At 36.8% G+C, this 19597-nt stretch overlaps 1 protein-coding gene and 1 long non-coding RNA gene across 2 annotated transcripts in view; both read left to right on the plus strand.

Annotated features, from left to right (window-relative positions):
• The first annotated feature begins 15484 nt into the window (after window positions 1–15484).
• Window positions 15485–16273, plus strand: LOC135207779 (zinc finger BED domain-containing protein 5-like). Its single transcript, XM_064239604.1, has 2 exons — window positions 15485–15700; window positions 15857–16273. The coding sequence occupies exons 1-2, from the start codon at window positions 15485–15487 to the stop codon at window positions 16271–16273; spliced, it is 633 nt and encodes a 210-aa protein (XP_064095674.1).
• Window positions 16274–17613: 1340 nt separating this feature from the next.
• Window positions 17614–19597, plus strand: part of LOC135207659 (uncharacterized) — a 227784-nt gene continuing 225800 nt past the window's right edge. Inside the window, exon 1 of the long non-coding RNA XR_010313024.1 lies at window positions 17614–17659. This is a non-coding gene — a long non-coding RNA (uncharacterized LOC135207659). The remainder of the gene's footprint in view (window positions 17660–19597) is intronic.

Genomic DNA, 19597 nt, shown 5'->3' on the forward strand with positions numbered 1-19597 from the left:
AACTAATATTATGAATGATAAATTCATAAAGTAACAAAGTCTACGGGCAGAACCAGCTCCGTTTCAGGGAATCCTTATCACCCCCACTCCCCTCGGAGGGGGGGGGGGGGTGGCATGAAACTCCATTATAAACCATCTTAGTGGTCCCCACTTTAACCCTGCCAAGTTTCATGCCCATTGGACCAGCCGTTTGGCCGTGATTGAATGACAGACGGACGGACAGACATAACGCCCATTATAGTATGGTAAGTTTATTATTATTATTATTATTATTATTCTCTTAGAACTTACAAAAATATCCTAGAGAAGTAAGATAGTCATTTAAAGGGCAAATGACTGTTTTACAGTTAAATGAACAAAGTACAGGTAATCTAGTACTGGAAAATAATAATTCAAAAGCATTCATCCACACATGTACACGTATACAGGTGATTATATTTGATTAAAGGCGATGAGATATTCTAAAGAGCAAAGGCGCCTTAGAAGGGAAAGAATATTGTGCATTTACATATTACTCGAATTCTCGGCCCCATTACTGTTATTATTGTAAAAATAAATATATATATATATATATATATATATATATATATATATATATATGATATAATATATATGGAAACATACTAAAAGACCATTGAACGTGCAAAGCAAACTTCCACAGAACAAAATGTGTATAAGAGAAGAAAGTGTAAAGAGAGAGAAGGAAATGTAGAATGAATAAAAAAAAAAAGAAGCAAACAAATTTAACCTATACGGAACAAAAATGTCAGTGTAAGTCAGAAAAGGTTCTGGAATTCTCTCCCTACCTCCGTTTTCTCTAGTTTTTCGGCATCCTCAATCGACTCAGACTCATCAATTTTTTCATTCTTACTCCACCAACATCCATCATTTTTCTGTTATCGTTTTCAATTATAAATACATATGGAGTATACAGGGTGTCCATAAAGTCCCAGTACTATTACAAGTATTTATGGCTCAGAATGGTACTGGGATTTCATGGACACTGTATAAACATTATGTGGAAAGAATTTATTTTACAGGTAGCTTTCCCAGGCGTTGATGAACATCGGTTTTGTGACGCAGGTTTGTGTAATCCAATCAGTTAATGAGTTTCTACACTTGGGTAGGTAAGTAGGCACAAGACTACCTGGCCCATTTGGTTCTGTGCTTGGAAAGAATTTTCATTCTCCAGCTCGTATATCCTTTAAATCCCGATATATATACCAATTTATGTATAGGTATGTATGTATGTATATATATATATATATATATATATATATAATATATAATATATATAGATATATATCTATATATATATATATATATATAATGAATAGTAATCAAGGAAATAAAAATGGTTTAATATCACAAACATTTGTCATTTTTTTTTTCAATAATTCCATGAAGCTATTTCGACGTCAGTGCCAATGTTTAGGGGGATTCACTTCCTCATGCAGTATCGTTGACCCAAGACTTTGCGACGCCAGACTTACGTAATCAAACCAAATTGCCCGCTCCTTTCGGACTCCAGACACCCAGAGGAGAGAATGTTTTGGTGGCAATCTGACAGGAATGAAAACTTAACAACTCCTGCTCAAATTATTTTAAGAAGTACCCAAAAACCTCCCTTCTGAGAATAACGATAAAAAATCTGAGAATGATAAATATAGATATATATATATATATATATATATATATATATATTATATATATATATAGATATATATATATATATATATTATATATATAGACATACATATACTGAGAGGATGGCAGAGATAGTCCTTCTCTGCAATGCGATACAGATAAGGAGATGGAGAATTTTTACCCCTGAAACATTTGGAAAAGTAGAGAGAGAGAGAGAGAGAGAGAGAGAGAGAGAGAGAGAGAGAGGAGCAACTGCCTACAAATAAAATACAGAAAAGTCATCTTGCAAAGTGTTATGACCATCAAATAACCTTGAGCACTGCACGTCCATAAACCTTGCACGCTCCGCAATTGCGTAAGATCGTAACGAGCGACTGACATTACCTGGAATCATCAACACACAATTGTTTTGGCCGCCGATTGTTCGTTTCGGTCCAGCCCTTCATTCACTGAAGAGAACACGGACGTTTTTCCTTTCTCACTGAGGGTAGTGTTCTTGTTTTCACTTTTTTTTTTTTTTTTGTATGTTTATCTCTCTGAGTGTTACTTACGTTTCTTGTTTGTATGGTGTTTTTACGTTGCATAGAACCATCAGTGGTTATTCAGCAACGGGACCAACGGCTTTACGTGACCTCCGAACCACGTCGAGAGTGTGAACTTCCATCACCTAGGAATACACATCTCTCACACCTCAATGGAATGCCCGAGAATCGAACTCGCGCCTACCGAGGTGGCAGGGCAAGACCATACTGATTACGCCACTAAGGCGCTTACTTACGTTTCTCATTCATTCCTTACTTTATCTTTTGTTTTTTTATTCTTCTCTCACATTCCTGTTTCATGTTTCCGTGTTTCTAATCCTACCGACATTCTTCTTTTTATTATATCTTTTTTTTTATGTTTCCTAGGATTCTCTTTCGTTACTTACTTTCTCTTTATAGCTTTCTATGCCTCTCTCTGTCCCTTCCTTCCCTGTTTCATCAAGCTCTCTTTCTCACTTCCTACATTCATTTTCCTCTCCCTGTTTGTAGTAGCCAATTTTTTCCTCCTCTCTGACGTCATCTATTTGTATCTACGGACGTCATTTTTCGCCCATCTCTCTCTCTCTGTATCTCTCCGAGAGAGGCGCCTAAAACTAGCAAACGCTGCATGACTCGTCAACTTTAGTTTCCGGTGATGCAAAAAAACATCCGGCTGCATAATCTGCCTCTATGATCTCCAGTTCTGCCTCGGTGTGGAAGAGGAAGAAAGGAAATGGAGGACGTAAACAATGGTTGGTTACGAACTGCATTTAACATCACATTTCATTCTCAAGCTTAGATAAAAGAGGCGAGTTGGAGTGGTTGTAGTGTTGACGCCCTTATCTTGTAATAAAATAATAATCTTGAAACTTGCCGATTAGTTTTTATGTATTTTCTGTGAAATAAAACTGCTGAGATGCCTATTTGTCCGTCCGTCCGCCCTCGGATCTTAAAAACTGCTGAGGCTAGAGGGCTGCAAATCGGCGTGTTTAATCATCCACCCTCCAATCATCAAACATACCAAATTGCAGCCCTCTAGCCTCAGTAGATTTTTTTTTTAATTTAAGGTCAAATTTAGCCATGGTCTTGCGTCTAGCACCGATATAGGTGTCAACAACACGGGTCACAACCGGGCCGTGGATGAGAGTTTTATATAGCATTATACGCTGTAGATACAGGAAACTCAATTGCGCCGAAGAAACTTCTGCACATTTGAAGAAAAAAATTTAGAACCCATGTGTTCTTCAACTGCTGTCTTATTAAAATCATATTCTTTGTTTTGTTCTAATATGCTAAATATGTATATATGCCCTTTTAGTAGGAAGAATCACTTAGTTTCATTATCCGCCTCTCATTCATATCATAATTTTTCACCTCTTTCATAATCATTTCTCAAATTTATTTTAAATTTTATCCTTTTAGAGTTTGGAGGCTTTTTATGTATGTTTATGTATGTGTTTGTCAATGGCCATTTATGTCCGAAATAAAGCTTTTGAATTTGAATTTGAATATATCATTCACGATGTAGTGTCAAACGTGTGGCCTCTCTCTCTCTCACACACACATATATACTGATGTCCAGTAAAAAAGAAAAAAAAAACATTTTTCGTGTTTGTCTCGAATGGCGGAGAGAGAGAGAGAGAGAGAGAGAGAGAGAGAGAGAGAGAGAGAGAGAGAGAGAGAGAAAAGAAACATTCTTTGAGATCGCCAGTCCTCATATTTTTCCGGATTCTTCTTCTTCTTCTGCAGTTTCCTCAGAGGATGTGGCTGTAGAGGCAGGCAGCTGTTTGTAAACACACGAGAGAGAGAGAGAGAGAGAGAGAGAGAGAGATTCCTCGAGATCTCCCCTCCCCTTCCTCATATTTGTCGGGATTCTTCCTCTTCTTCTTCTTTTTCTTCTGCAGTTTCCTCAGAGGACGTCGCCGCAGAATCGCCCGTTTGTAAATGGAGCTTTAGTCACGAAAACTGCGGACGTGACTCGGCACAAGGGAGTCCGTGGAAATCGGGTGCAAATGTTCTGGAAAACGGAAATGGGTTTCGAAAACGTGTGAATTCGGGAATGATAACAAATGGGAACAATGCTAAAATAGGGGCGAAGGAGAAGATGTGCAATGTGACCCCATAAAAAAAGGGGGTGGGGGAGGGGGTTGAGAAATCTAAATATAGATTCGTTTGTTTACTTCGAGAGAAAGCTATTTTGGTCTGTCTTTTGTCTTCCTCTGGTCAGTCTTTGGCTCATCTGTGACGATTTTGTCTTTACTGGTTTTCTTTCAAAGAAAACCATTGGGATGGCTTTGTCTGCCTGTCCGCACTTTTTCTGTCCGCCTTCAGTTCTTAAAAACTATCGTGGCTAGAGGGCTGCAAATTGGTACGTTGATCATTCACACTCTAATCATTAAACATAACAAATTGCAGCCATTTAGCCTTAGCAGTTTTTATTTTATTTGAGGTTAAATTTAGCCATGATCATGCGTCTGGCTGCGGTATAGGACAGACCACCACCGTGCCGTGGCTGAAAGTTGCATGGGTCGTGGCTCATACAGCATTACAAGCTGTAAAGAAAAATCTAGTGTTTAAAAAAAAATTCTTAATGTACACTAACCCTCTTCCTTAATATCTATTTTTCTTGGTGGAGCAGAGTGGAATTTGTTTGTTCAATTAGAAAGAGTAAACATTATGAACATAAAATACTATATGGAGAATCTATTGGGTCACTTTTTTTTAGATACTATGTTAATTGTAATAACCACAAAACCATTTTAACCTCTCGAATTCTTCACAATTCTTGGATACGCTCCGCACACTACGAAGCCTTCGATCCAAAAGTAAGGATACATAGTAATTCCTGAAGTCTTATTAAGAAGTAACAGTTAGAGGAGTTGGACAGCAAGACTGAAGGAAGGAAGCAGAAATGGAGGTAAAGTAAAAGGCTAATAAAAAGTCGGTGCACTTATGGGCTGAAGGGACGTTACAAACAGGCTTTAGTCCTATTCTTAGGTCTCCAAAGGGTTTCTCAAAGGATTTGGTCTTGACAAAAGGTGATAAATGAAGCACGGTCAAGTTGAAGAAGCTAGACAGCCAAGTGGTAAGAGAGCAAAAGAAGAAAGAAAAGCGTGGTTAAGTTATTCCACGAGAATGAGATGACAGCTGTGGGTCTCTGGACTCGGATCTCCCAACGGAAACGCCTAAATAGGAAAGATTTTCTACCATACATTACCTTATAATATACAAAAAAGAATTCTAATATTATATATAAAAGAGCGTCAAACATCTAAACCACAAAATACAGTGACTATGAACCTTAAATGTCAACCTTGGCCAACTTAATAAATACGGAATTAATTATACTTATCAAGTGTAAAGACACCAGCTATGAAATATTGCAACAGCTGAAAAATACGACCCTGACCCTCAACTCACTTCTCTTGGTGATGTATAAATAACATTAACATTAATTAGTAAACACATTCACCCCAAAATTAATTTTGAAGTCCAGCAAACCGACTGGGTGATATTTAACCTACTTTCGACCTCATTGTCAGAGGTAATTGGCTACTATTGAGAGAGAGTTACGTACTTAATCAGTAGAATGGGATTTATTCTTTCTCTATATATAATAATAATAATAATAATAATAATAATAATAATAATAATAATAATAATAATAATAATAATAATAGTGATAATAATAATAATAATAATAATAATTAACACTATGATGTCCAGTATAGCGTAAACACACCTTTCCCGCCTTCCGATTTGGCGGGTATTTTTTCCAATTTATACTGCGTAGACAGCAAGCGCTCGCTATGACGTCAACGAACGATCCGCCCAGGAAATCTGGAACTAGGAGCTATTTGCCGTCATAATTTTTTTTATTGCGCACCTCGCTGCGCATCACTAACTTGCATTACTACCCCGTGAATCTTCGACGTGGTGATTAGGGCTGCTCTGATATCACACCTGCGGAATCCTTGACCTTCTGAGCAGTGTTGGATGTGCAAAATCACTGTTATGTTGAGACAAGACAGACTGACGTCTCATGCGTCTAATTATCGTCGTGTAACGATGTTTGTATGATAATATTACAGTCACGTTTTGCTTTGATGTATGTATATTTTTTTCACATTCGTTATATGCCATTATTCAATTCAATTTTACGTTCTAATATGGGGAAAATGTTTTGACATAGCAATGAAAGTGCGGAAACTCTGATACCGCGAGCACGGGCCCAGTTGTTTTTGCCCATTTCTGGTCTTGCGTCACAATAAATTGATCTCTCATACCGCTTATATTCCAGATTAAACTGGAACTTTGTCGTTCCTAAGCAATCTCATTTGTAGCTTTTTATCTAACCAATCTGACTTACAACTTTGCTTCCTATTCCACACCAAAGGCTCTCTTCTCCCCATGTGTAGTAATCTTGTCATCACAGCCGGAGGAAAGTAAACAAATTGTCAGGTCCTAATCTGCTTCAAATTGGAAGTGTCCGAATCCGTAACCAACCGTAGCCCAGCATCTGGAAGTTTATGACATAACCTAAAATGGGTTGGCAAATTGGTAGACGTCCTTCAGAGGTCAGGGAAGGACGGTCCCTGATCTGAACAAGTTGATGATCTTCTAGGTCAAATGCATGGGAGGATTGCCAATCACTACAGCCATTGACGAATATCATTTATAGACAATGTGATGTTTGGAGCACTCAACATCACGCATTCACTTAACAAAGGCCTCTTTTTTTAATTTATTTTTTTTCAAAGCCATAAACCTTTCATTTCATTCAATGCTCGCTTTGCTTCGCCAATTCTATACTTAATTTTCATATTACAGCCCACATTTGATGTTAATTCATTTGCTTCCTACGTTTAAATCAAGCCTAAGTGGTTCCTGGCCTTTGTTATTAGCATACATTGTCTTCGATTCAGTTGCATATAGTCCATTTTCTTTTCAATGGCTCTATACACCTCCTGTTACCCTTGTAACATTTCATTTGAACCAGGAACCAATATAGTGACTTTTAACATACCTAATGTTGAAAATAATCTGACGACCGTCATCCACACCAATCATATCTGCTTACCTCGTTGTAAATCACCATATATTGAAAAGAAATCAGATTTCCTTAGTCTGATGTATCATTGGCAAAAAAGTACTAAATATAATAATAATAATCAAAGAAGAATAAAGTATACGTGGATGCGGTGCAAAGTAAATAAATGTATGGTAGCCAATTCAAGTCTATGAAAAATGAGAAAAATCAATCTTTCCATTCGAAAAGTACGAAATATAAGGATAATCCTTATACAGCAATATATCATGCATTGCATAACGAATATTCAATGCATTCTGGACTAATTTTTGTGACTGTAATAAAAGATAAAAGTAAAAGCACTGAGCTTGGACTTAACTGCAATGTGGCAGATGCATAAGTTATCAGGAATCTTCTGACGGCAAATTTCTCCTCTTAAAGTAACACGGTAACGTAATCTCTTCATATAAAACTAAAACGGCAGTGCTTGCAACAATAAACGAGGACAGATTCACGGTGTATTCAACAATGAATCATTCAAACGATTTTGTATTTGTGCGAGACGTCCTTGATGCACAAAGCAGACTCCACCTCAAGACTGCACGGGAGATTTTGGGCAGTCATCTCTTAAAAGATGAGACAGAAAATATTTTGAGTTTATCAATTAATTTATCTACAGAAACATTCAGTGATCACGAATGTAATAAAGTGATTAATAGAAATGGGTTTTAAACTAATAAATGTTATGGAAAAACAAAGATTCATGTTTAAAGATTAGTAAAATAAGATTTCAAAGATGAATGGCTAATAATGTGTGACGTCATCGTGAGCAGGCACTATTTTACGCATGGTTACCTCTTTATTGAGACGTCCTAACTTGCTTGTAAGGAGTTATGCCTTTCTTTGTTTTGCCAAGTTTAGTTTTTTTGTGGTAGTGTTTTAATGGAATTCAGAGAAGAGTAATCAATCTGACGAAGGTTTATTTTCAGACTGATGTTTTAGTTTATATGAAGGTTATTATGTTAGATGTCAGATATAGGTATAGCCTAGTATGAATGTTTGCTAGCAATTTCGGTTAAGGCTAATTAAGCGTAGGCCTATCCCACCTTAAGGCGTGTGATTTATTTGTATATTTTGTATGGTCAAGGATACTTTAAATATGTAATCTAGTGCTTATTGTTTTTTTGTAACGTCAAGGATGAAGCAGGGTTATTGCTTTGTGAAAAGCTAAAAGAAAAAAAATTGCCATCTACCTATCTGTCAAAAAGGTGGGAAGTGTTGTGGTCTAAAAAACATGTAGGCCTAAGTTCGTGTGTACAAACAAACTAAGTTCGTGTGTAGTTTGGGTAACAAAAGCCGTAAAATTTATATATAAAAAAAGATGGAAATGAGAGGTACACAGATGCGCTCTAACATGAATAGGCATCCTATGGTTCATTTTTTTTTTTTTTTTTTTTTGTTTTTTTTTTTTTTTTTTTTTTTTTTTTTTTAATACCTAGGTAGGCTATATGGGGTCTTATGCCACCCACCCAGCCGAACCAGGATTAACATCTACAAGTTATAGAATAATATAGGCCTACGGGGATTCATAGTTACTTGTCCTTCTCTAACAAAAACTCGGGGATCATACCTCTCTAAGGGGCCTCTGGATGCCTTTGGCGAAGTAGGAGTAGATACCTAGACCTAAGAAAATCAAGGTAATGTTTCAAACGTAATGTGAGATGCCATGAGTGACGAACTCCCTTCTCCCCCCCCCTAACCTAAAAACTGTGGTTTAGGTTAGGTCGGGACCGAGTATCACCAAAGTGAATGGTTAGCCCTTGCCCTAGCCCCCCTCCCCCCCCCATCCTCCTAACCCCAAGTAGCCTAGAGTAATATTCCAGTTTCTTAATGGTTCCCATTGCTGTTGTAGACTTGAGGTAAAAATGAATGTCAGATTAATCAAGAATTATTAGAAAAACTGTCACTTTTAATATCACTTGATATATAATGCATAGTTTTACTACCTAACATTGTAGGTGACAACCACTTTTATTTTTCCATACCCCAATATCTATCATTATGGAGGATGAACATGGGAAACTTTAGGTTTTTTGGGTTTGGGTAGGATAAAACTTTATTGTTACGTGGCCTGATTCCTGCCAGCTGTCGAACGGGACAGGTTCCTTATACACAAATAGACCTAATCATTCCTATAATTCCAGGTCCTGACCTAACCAGATCTTACCTACCTAACCTAACTTAGGGCGACGTGCCCTGACCTGGCTGGGGGATGCACAAAGGATCTCTCTCCCCCCCTTCCCCCAAATAGGCGGTATCCTGTCCCGGTCAGGAACCAGCCTGCACAACCATTGTATAGTTTTATTCTGGGTAGACCAGAAAGGTGTGAACTACAATACTGAAGGGAATTGTAAAATATGCAAAAATCAGCAAAATCACACACATTGAAGTAAATAGAGTAGCAGGAAAGGTAAAGTTTTAGTTTCAACCATTATGGGAAATCTATTATATTGATATTTTTTTTTTTTGCCCCGAAGTAAAAGCACGTGATAACAAAACACTTCTTCTCAATACATTATTGTCGCTAATGCATACTTACAGAGAAAAAAAAAGATAATAAGTTTTTACCTCGAATTTTTCCTAAGTCAGGGAGAGGTGTTTCCTCTACGGAAAAATAGTGTTACTTTTTAATGAGCCCTCTAACTTACTTTCTTACGCAAACAAAAGCAGTTCCAGTTACTCATTATTGGCTGAGAGGTGTGACATCGTTTATGACGTCATGGGTTTCATAACCATTACGAATGACTTGAGTCGAAAACTAAGTTTCACTAGCATTTCAGCGGAGTAATAACAGTTACCTGTCTAGTGTCCACTGGTATCCTTGTTTGACTGAATACTCGAATAATGAAGCAAAAAACGGCATTTGTCTTCCTGTACCTATGGCAGAGGTAGTGGCATTAATTTTGACAGACCTTCGATTCCTACCGATTGTTTGCAGTGCAATGTGGTCGTCGGGTACCTGGCCACTTCCTACTTTAAGTTGCATGTCAGGGAACCTTGCAACGCTTGCACGTTTGGTTTTTTTTCCCTCAAAAGCACCAAGCACATTTTTTTATCAACCAACAGTTTAAGGTAAGCTTCATTAATTTATAGAGTATATTATAATGGTGGTAGTATAACGATGTATACAGCAGTACCATCACTTTGGATTTGGTTTGATGGATGTTAGGTAGTGGCCTAAAAGGGGGGGTTTCGCAGGGGGGGCGGAGCCCCCCCGCTAGGCCTAGGTAGGGGTACAGGGCCCCTAGGTTAGGTTAGGTGGGTTTGTTAGGTTCTGTGGTGCCCTGAAAATTACTGTGGCTTTAAGGGGGGGTCGCTGGGGGGCCCTACCCCCTCCCCCCGGTAGGCCTAGTTAGGGGTATGGGGGAGGGTGCTGGAACATTAATTATTCATTTATTGCAAATATCATTCAATGCCCAACACCCTCCCCCCCCTTCCCCCACCCCAAAACCCCGGTTCCCAAAGGGTGTCCCCATAATTGGTGGGATGAACTAGGGTATACATAGTAAATCTCTAAATCGGTTGGTTTGCAGTCAAAATAAACGTTAAATTCATTGAAACCACACTATTTCTGATGCAACAAATATATTTTTATTGCATTTTTCCAAATTTGGCTGAAACTAAAAATTTACCGCAGGAAATTTTCCCAGTAGCATTAGTGTTCAGAGATGCATCCAGGTTTGACTAGGTTGATTTAAATCCCTCCATGACTGCCTTTGACTCTGCCTTAACTATTGAAAAATTGCTTACTTAAAGGAATATACATCATAAGTTAACTGAGGATACCGGGTCCTAACTGGGTGGCAAAGAATGGCTGCCTTATTGGACCTTCCCTCACAACCTTTGCAAAATAGAAACTGTCACAGTATTTGCAGGTATATATCCTAACCTACCTTTCCTAATCAAATCTAGGGCCAGTATTATCTGGTTGTTGGGTTTAACCCTCAGGGTTCCCCCTAAACTGCAGTGTGGTGAAAGAATATATCCTAACCTAATCAAGGTTGTCACATGCTAACCTGACTGTGGGTCCTGCCTGTGGCTCATTGTGCTACCCTAAGCTACAGATGTAAACTGTTCAACTTAATTTTTAATTACAGTCTTGTGTCCTTTGAAATTTGGAACCATTCTGTGTGGTTTTAGAATGTTATCAGCAATGTGGGTAAAGGAGGCTCACTCACCACAGTTGTAGTATTTTGCTTATACAAGTATTGTGCCTATTTATGGGAAACTGAAGATTTTGAATAGCATAATACGAATTTGGATAATTCAAGAATTCCTCTTACACTGGCTATGAAATATATTTCTTATTAATTGCTAGCCCCTCACTTCCCTGGAGGAAAACAGCAAACTACTTTCCACAAATGGTGCTGTGTGATTCATTGTGGAGAAGATTATCCCATAGAGTTCTTTTGAAACTTCCAGAAATTGTAATGAGATGGTTACAGGAATGTGTGTTAGATATAATTGGCAGCCACTGATTACAAAGTGCCATTGGATTACATTGAATATTTTCAGATTTTAGGTTCCGTTATACTGCAGATTTAATGAAGTGATTTTGTTTGAGTGATTTTAGTGTTATAACTCAAGTTTTGGGGTATCTGTGTGGATTTATCAATTGCTACAGGCAATTGATATATTAAGGCGTCACAACACCTGTCTTTTCACGCATTTCAACAACATTTATACGATTGCTAACATTTAGCACAACTAAGGTTGAGCAAGTGTACTTTTGTTTTCATATTTAAGTATAAAACTTAGTAATGAGCTCTCGTGGAAGACCTGTTTTCCAACTTAGAGGATTTTAATTAAAAAATACTTTTTCACAAACCTATATTGATCCTGCTGTGCACAGTATCACACCTAACCTATCCAAGAGGTTGTCCCACCTAATCCATCTTTGGATGCTGTGGTTTAGTCAAACTTTGTATCTCTCAGTATTTCAAGTGATTTAAAGGAACTTGAAATTAAGTCAGATTCCTGTGCTTTTGAAATAAATTTCAGAGGAAAGGTAATCATATTTATAGATCAAAGTTTTCTTTTTAAATAGGAAGAAATGGAGGAAAAAGCTATTCTCAATCAATTTTAAAAGGAAGGGTAATAGTGCTGATTTTATTGAGAGATTATTCTATTATTTTTGCATTAACCACATTGTTATAGCCTGTATCTGTGTGTGTGTAACATGAAAAGAGGAAAAGTGGAATGCTGCTCCTCAAGTTATTCAAAATATTTAACCTTTGCCAGAAGGCAGGAAAGATCATATGAGATAGGTTAGCAATATCATAAAATCCATTAAGTATCTACCCAAATCATTAAGGGGAAATTTGTGGGAGAAAGTTTAGCGCATAATTAAACAATCTTAATATCAGGCGTAGGATTTTACGTGACCGATATGGTTTCAAATTAATTAAAATCATTGCTCGCTCTCTCTGTTCTTGTGTTTTGCAAATTTGTTTAGCCTAATTTTCAAGGTAACAGAGTAATATTAAAATAAATTGAATGTACACAATGTATTCCTATATGATTTAGCTAATATATATAGAATATATATATATATATTTTATATATATATAATATAGTATATATTATATATATAATGTGTGTTATATATATATATATATATATATATATATATATATATATATATATATATATATATATATATATATCATATATTATATATATACATATATATATCATATATATATATATATATATATATATATATATATATATATATATAATATATATAATATACCTATATATATATATATATATATATCCTATATATATATGTATATATATATATATATATATATATATATATATATATATATATATATATATATATATATATATATATATATATATATATATATACATATATATATATATACTATAGAATATATATCTATATATATATATATATATACAATAAATATATATATATATATAATATAATTTTGTCATTCAAACATAAGTGACACAGATAATAAGCTATAAACATAACATGATTTAATAATAATTTTATTTTGGGAATAGCTTACACTCAGGGAGAGTTAGAACTGGTAAGTGCATTTTCTCTGGTCAGGTTTCCAACCTGGGCCACTGGCTTGATTAGATACAGTGAAAGGCAGTTTTGTCACGCTCGTGCTTTTTTTTTTGGATTTTTTTTTTTCCTTTTCCTTTTAATACTCACCGATAACAGGTCACAAATATCACATAATGATTAGCCAAGTGTTGCGAAATTTGTAGTCGGCCATCATGGTAGAGATGGGTTGAGCGCTTGAATTCGACAGGAATATTAACAGCCAAGTCGATAGCTACTTGTAGTCGAACGACATGAGCCTGTTATGAAGGCTTAAAGGGTTATTTGTATCGTAGTCTTGTTTCAATGCGGAAATGTAAGAAAGCCATGAGAAAGAAAATTGACTAAATCTGACGTAGGGAATAGTTTTACCCTCTTCCAAGAATTGTGATGTTTTACAAAACGAAATCCTTACGGTGAGACTTGAGAATAAACGCCACTTTTATAAAGCTGAGGAGTTACGTATTAGTACGATATCCCGACCCAGAGTGAACAATTTCGAAACGCTTGATGCTCTTTCGCTTATTTGAGATTCTTTTGTTAATTGCTGAGGTATTGGTTATTGATGAGGTATCCCAATCAAAATGCGAAAGATGACAATTTTATTTATTAGTTGTGAATGGGTGCATTCTTCTCGCATTGCGGGAAAGCTGCCATAGTGCTTATCTGATCAGCCTAAAGTACATAATCTAATCCAGTTATGGTATAGGGCAGTGGTTTTCAACCTGTGGTCCATGGCGGGTTCTGAGGTGGGCCATGACGCGAGCATCTTTAAAATAATATTTAAAAGTGAAAAATCTAGAAGTAATGAAGCACAAAATGAGAGAGAGAGAGGATTCGGTTCACTTCATTTATTGATAAGGGTGTGGTAGTGTTTTGTGTCAGAAAGTACTTGGTAATGATTCCTTAAGGCCCTCAAAACTGAAAAATCATCTTTATAAGACTCATCATGAATATTCTGGTAAAGACATGAATTTCTTCAAACGTCACGAATGTAGCTTGAAACGAATGAAACTGGACTTCAGTGGGGCATTTCAGAAGCAAAGTAGGAATGTACTCAAGGCTTCATATGAGGTATCACTTGAAGTAGCTAAACAGAAAAAAACCTCATACGATTGGCGAAATTCTTAAGGCGCTGTCACACTAGCGAAATTTCTGTCGACTTTTTCTGAGTTTGTCGTCAACTTTCCAAAGAAGTCGGCGTCATTCCGTACTCTGGTTGTCACACACGTTCTTTGTCATACCGTGGTTGTTGTCGTCAAAACGTAAACAAACCATCTAAGCTGTGACTTCCCCGGAATAAAACAACTATGCTTTATAACTCAAAGCAACTAGTGGGTCGTGCTTGCATGTGTTTAATGATGCTACATAGAATTAAAAAAAAGTCTTTGGGTTCGGTCCTGGTTAAAAGGACGTGAAAAGTTTTATTTTTAAAAAATTATATAAGCTAGGGCTAGCCTAGATTAGGCTATTTGTAACCTTGTTTACACAACCACAGTCAGACTGCACTATAAATTAAGCTAGAGAAACACTGCAAGAATGTTAAAGATTTTTGTTTGAATTATTCACTAATGCAAAAATTAAAAAATTAAACAATGAGAGCAGACCTAGGCTATATAACAATCTGATATTCACGATATAGCATGTTTATCTTGTATAAAGATCAGCAAGTTCAGGAAAGTTTCCCCTGAGTCGCATGGTGATCTCTTGGTATTTTTTCATTTAAGACCCTTTTCCGTAAAACTATCATGCTTATGGTCCCATAAGCATCGTCTCTCCCCCATAACTTCGAGCAAAAACTTTTCTGGCAATCTTGTCCACTGTACCAAGAACTCCATCTTGCATCTGACGACTGGAAATGAGCGCTCTCCGAGATATAAACAAACAATAGAGTCGACGGTAGCGATGGGTTGAATTCGATCGGTACCGTTTTCAAAATTCGTGACGACGACACCAGAAAGTCGTCATCAAAACATGAAAAGTCGTCGACAAATTCAAAAGTCGACGGAAATTTCGCTAGTGTGACAGCGCCTTTAAACCTTGTGCTTTAGAGATGGTTAACCTTGTTTTTGGGGGGTGATGGTGAGAAAAAAATTCAGGAAATATCACTCTGACAACACAGTATCAAGACGCATTGAATAAATGTCTATTGATATAAAAGAACAAGTGATCAGGGAGATAAAGGATGCTGGCTTATTTGCTCTGCAATTAGATGAGTCCACTGATGTTTCATCTTATTCCCTTCATCTTATTCCCAACTTGTATTTACTAGATACGTTCATGAGGGAAAATTTAGAGAAATTTCTTTTCTGTCAGCCACTTGAAACTACCACCAAAGGTGAAGATATAATGAAAGAGGTAACAAACTATTTCAGTGAGTTAGGACTATCATGGAAGAATGTGTGTGCAGTGTGTACTGACGGGTCACCGTGTTAGGTTCAAAATCGGATTTTGTGTGGAATTAAAGAGATTGCTCCTGAGGATACAGTGATTCATTGCATGATCCATCGTCAGGCACTTGCATCTAGAACCCTCCCTAGGGAACTCCAAGCCATCTTAGACAACGCTGTAAAGAGAGTCAATTATGTAAGATCTATGCCCGTGAACACTCGTCTTTTCAAACAGTTGTGCAAAGATTTAGATTCCGAGCATCAACTTCTGCTTTTCTACACTAAAGTTCGATGGCTATCCAAGGGCAATGTACTGAACAGAGTTTTTGAACTTACAGAAGAGCTAAAGATGTTTTTGGATATGCAAGATAAGGAGCCTATTTTTTTCAATGATCCACTTTGGGAACCACGTTTAGCCTATTTAGCTGACATGTTTGACCAGCTCAACAAACTTAATCTAAAGCTTCAGGGTAAGGACACAACAGGAATTCCCTTTGTTGACACTGCGTGCTATTGTTGCCAAGATAAAGAACTGGTCTAGGAAAGTTAGCTCTGGTAATTCTGCTATGTTTGAGAAGCTTTGTGAAGTGGCTGAAGGAAGAGAAGAAGAAACAGAATCTTGCCTCCAAAATGAAATAATCAGTCACCTTCATAATTTCTGCCAAGAATTTTCCAGGTACTTTCCTGATCTTGAAGAAATAGATCTGTCATTTGTGAGAAACCCTTTTAATGCAGAACCAGATATTATTCCTGAGTCTGACCAAGATGAATTTCTAGAAATGAAATTGATTCAAGTATCAAGGATTTTTTTTTAAAGAACATTCTATACAGGAATTTGGTCACAAGCAAGTGTATCATATCCTAGACTTGGGAAGCTTGGTCTAAAAGCCCTTCTACCTTTTGCTTCTACTTACCTGTGTGAATCCGGGTTTTCTGCCTTATTACAAATAAAAACAAAAACAAGAAATCGCTTGGAAGTGGAGAATGATATGTGATGTGCATTACCTACAACTGTCCCACAAATTGATAAACTTGTAGTTAAAAAACAAGCACAACTAGCTACCAAATCTATGTAGTATTTTACATGCCAACAATAAAGTACTATTATTTTTATTTCTATAATTGTTGCACAAGTGTAGATTTAGTTTTTATTACAATACAAATAGACAAATTTTATTTACTATAAATGGACGCCAGTGCTTAACTTCATAAGTAAAAAAGTGGAATTTTAGTTTTTATTTCAATGTCCAAAATTTATTTAGAATACTGTTAAATGCAGGCCAGTGCTTATTTTCATAAGTGAAAAAGTATTTGGAATTATTATTACAATCCATAAAATTTAATTACGCAAATACTGGAAAGTGTTTAATTTCATAGTGAATACATGCCCTTTGAATTTTGATTACAACACACGTTATTAACAGTGAAGAAGACCAACATTTTCTTCCAGTAATGAAAATGTAAACTAATGAAGTGCGCTAAAAAAATAGTTCTGTAAATGATAATGTAAAACTAATAAAAGTGTTCTAAAAAACTTTAATAAAACTCTATTATCATTTTTTACACAATTTTGAAGGGCATTGGGCCACGAGTACTTAGGAATGCCAAAAATGGGCCATGGACACAAAAAGGTTGAAAAACAATGGAATAGGATCACGTAGCAGTATATATTAGAATCCCATTGGAGCTTCCGGTTGTTTCAGTGTTTTTGTTGTTGTTTTTGTTTTTAGTAAGAAATCACAGAATACTTTAAATGTTTGGTGTATTCATTGCAGTATTTGGGAATGGAAGGTATATATATAACATATATATATATATATATATATATATATATAATATATATATATATATATATTAATAGATATCCATTTTTCCTTTTCCAGGCTTTCAACGAGGGCGAAGCCAGCGACCTTACGGCATTTTTATAGTGAGTACAGAATGATAATTAAATTATTCGTTATAGATACATTTTGTATGCGTCAAGTGTTACTTGACAAACTACCAATAAAACTGAAGTGTATCGGAGGGGAATTTTATTTCTTCGTGTACAATTCGTCTACGCTTGACGCATCCTCGTAGTGATGTAGTTCAGTCAGTTGCTTAAGATTCTTTGCAGCTTCCCTTTGGCCCCTAGCAGCAACTCCTTTCATTCCTTTTACTGTACCTCCGTTCATATTCACTTTTCTTCCATCTTAATCTCCACCCTTTTCTAATAATTGATTCATAGTGCAGCTACGAAGTTTTCCTCCTGTTATGCTCTTCATAAATTTTAACTGTAATTACCGTTTCAACGCTTAGCCTTTTCCCCGAATTCTGTATCCTCTCCTATTCTCCGTTTACGCACGTGTCATAGCATGGTCGTTTACCTGTACATCATTACGTATTTTACTTACGTACAGTATATATTACCTCCTGTTTCCACAGCTCACGACAAACCCCCGCTGAGCGTAATCTGTGGTCACTGACCTGAAACCCACGATATTTTTTTTTCTTCATTTTTTCCGGAACCGAATTATGTATGGCCACGCCGTTTAAATAGGGTCAGTTATTTCCATTTTGATGTGTGTGGATGAAAGTCGTTATATTTTTACTCTCTTTCGCAAAAGGTTTCGGAACTTTTTCTTTTTTTTTTCCCTGATAGTTGTCTTGGCCTGTTTACGGATAGGTGATCGTGCTGAATGATATAATCTTTAATAAATAGTGTGTATCCGTATACTTTTTGCACATATGCAACAACAGTAGTTTAAGGTTGATAAGCCACGTTTAAACTTGCCGTCGTCCAGCTCTGGCCCACTTTACGTGTATTCTAGATACCGTAACCTGAGGTTCTTGACGGTATGTCCAGTAGGTGGAAAGTCCTGTCAGTGCCCCTCATGCGGTGTACCGTAGGCAATACTTAAAGGTTCTTTGCAGCGTGCCTTCAGCCCCTAGCTGCAACCTCCTTTCATTCCATTTTTACTGTACCTCCTTTCATATTCTCTTCCGTCTTACTTTCCACCCTCTCCTAATAATTGATTCATAGCGCCACTGCGAGGTTTTCCTGAATGGCCTCATAGGTCCCAGTGCTTGGCTTTGGCCTAAGTTCTATTCAATTCAATTGACGGTTTGTAACGTCTACATATTCGGCACTTACCGTCTTACTGCTATTTTTACAGTATGGCGCAAGTAATAATGTATTACAAAGCACCAATTTATTTGTAAGTACTGTAGTTAAACTTTCCTCCTCTAGAATTTTGCCTTTGATTTACTAGGTTCTCAATTTCTCATTTGTTCGTGGGATAGGTTTGTTTTCACTTAAGAACGGAAGTGTGGACGCTGTTTTGTGTGTGCGCGCGTGTGTGTGTGTGTATGTATAGGTGGTTGTGTTGGTATTTGTAACAGGCCCCCATTTCTGATTCATACATTTGGTTGGGGAATTAATCGTTTCATTTCGTGCCTGAGATGCTTCGAAGAAGGTGGTTTGGTCGGACGAAATCCTGGTTACAACTTTTTTCGGGTTTTGGGATCTGAGGAAGTATTCAGGATTGTGGGTTAAGTCGTGAGTTTTCAGGACAGAATTGTTGCTGCTTCGTAAGCTGTTGTTGATTCGCCTCTTAAAGGAAGACGCTGCCCGCCCATCTTGGCCCCAGAGCCCTGCCAAATGGTACCAAAATTTCGAGATTCATCCATTAAAAATCATGGCCTCAACGCTCAACGTCCAGACTCCGAGCCATTAATATGTACCCCTTCGGTTCACAGGTATTTTGTGTTTCCGCTTTCAAAAAAAAAAAACTTATAACAGCGACTCCGGAACATGTGTTGAAACACACCACCAGATATTACAGATGTTTCTTCGAGTTACTTCCGAGTTCTGCGAAAATGGCCT

This window comes from Macrobrachium nipponense, chromosome 34, assembly GCF_015104395.2.
Source record: "Macrobrachium nipponense isolate FS-2020 chromosome 34, ASM1510439v2, whole genome shotgun sequence".
In the NCBI taxonomy this organism is placed as follows: domain Eukaryota; kingdom Metazoa; phylum Arthropoda; class Malacostraca; order Decapoda; family Palaemonidae; genus Macrobrachium; species Macrobrachium nipponense.

Coding starts and splice junctions, on each gene's coding strand:
- LOC135207779 (XM_064239604.1), top strand. CDS start 15,485: ATGTCTATTGATATAAAAGAACAAGTGATCAGGGAGATAAAGGATGCT. Junction 15,701..15,856: donor GTGAAGATATAATGAAAGAG/GTAACAAACTAT, acceptor ATCCATCGTCAG/GCACTTGCATCTAGAACCCT.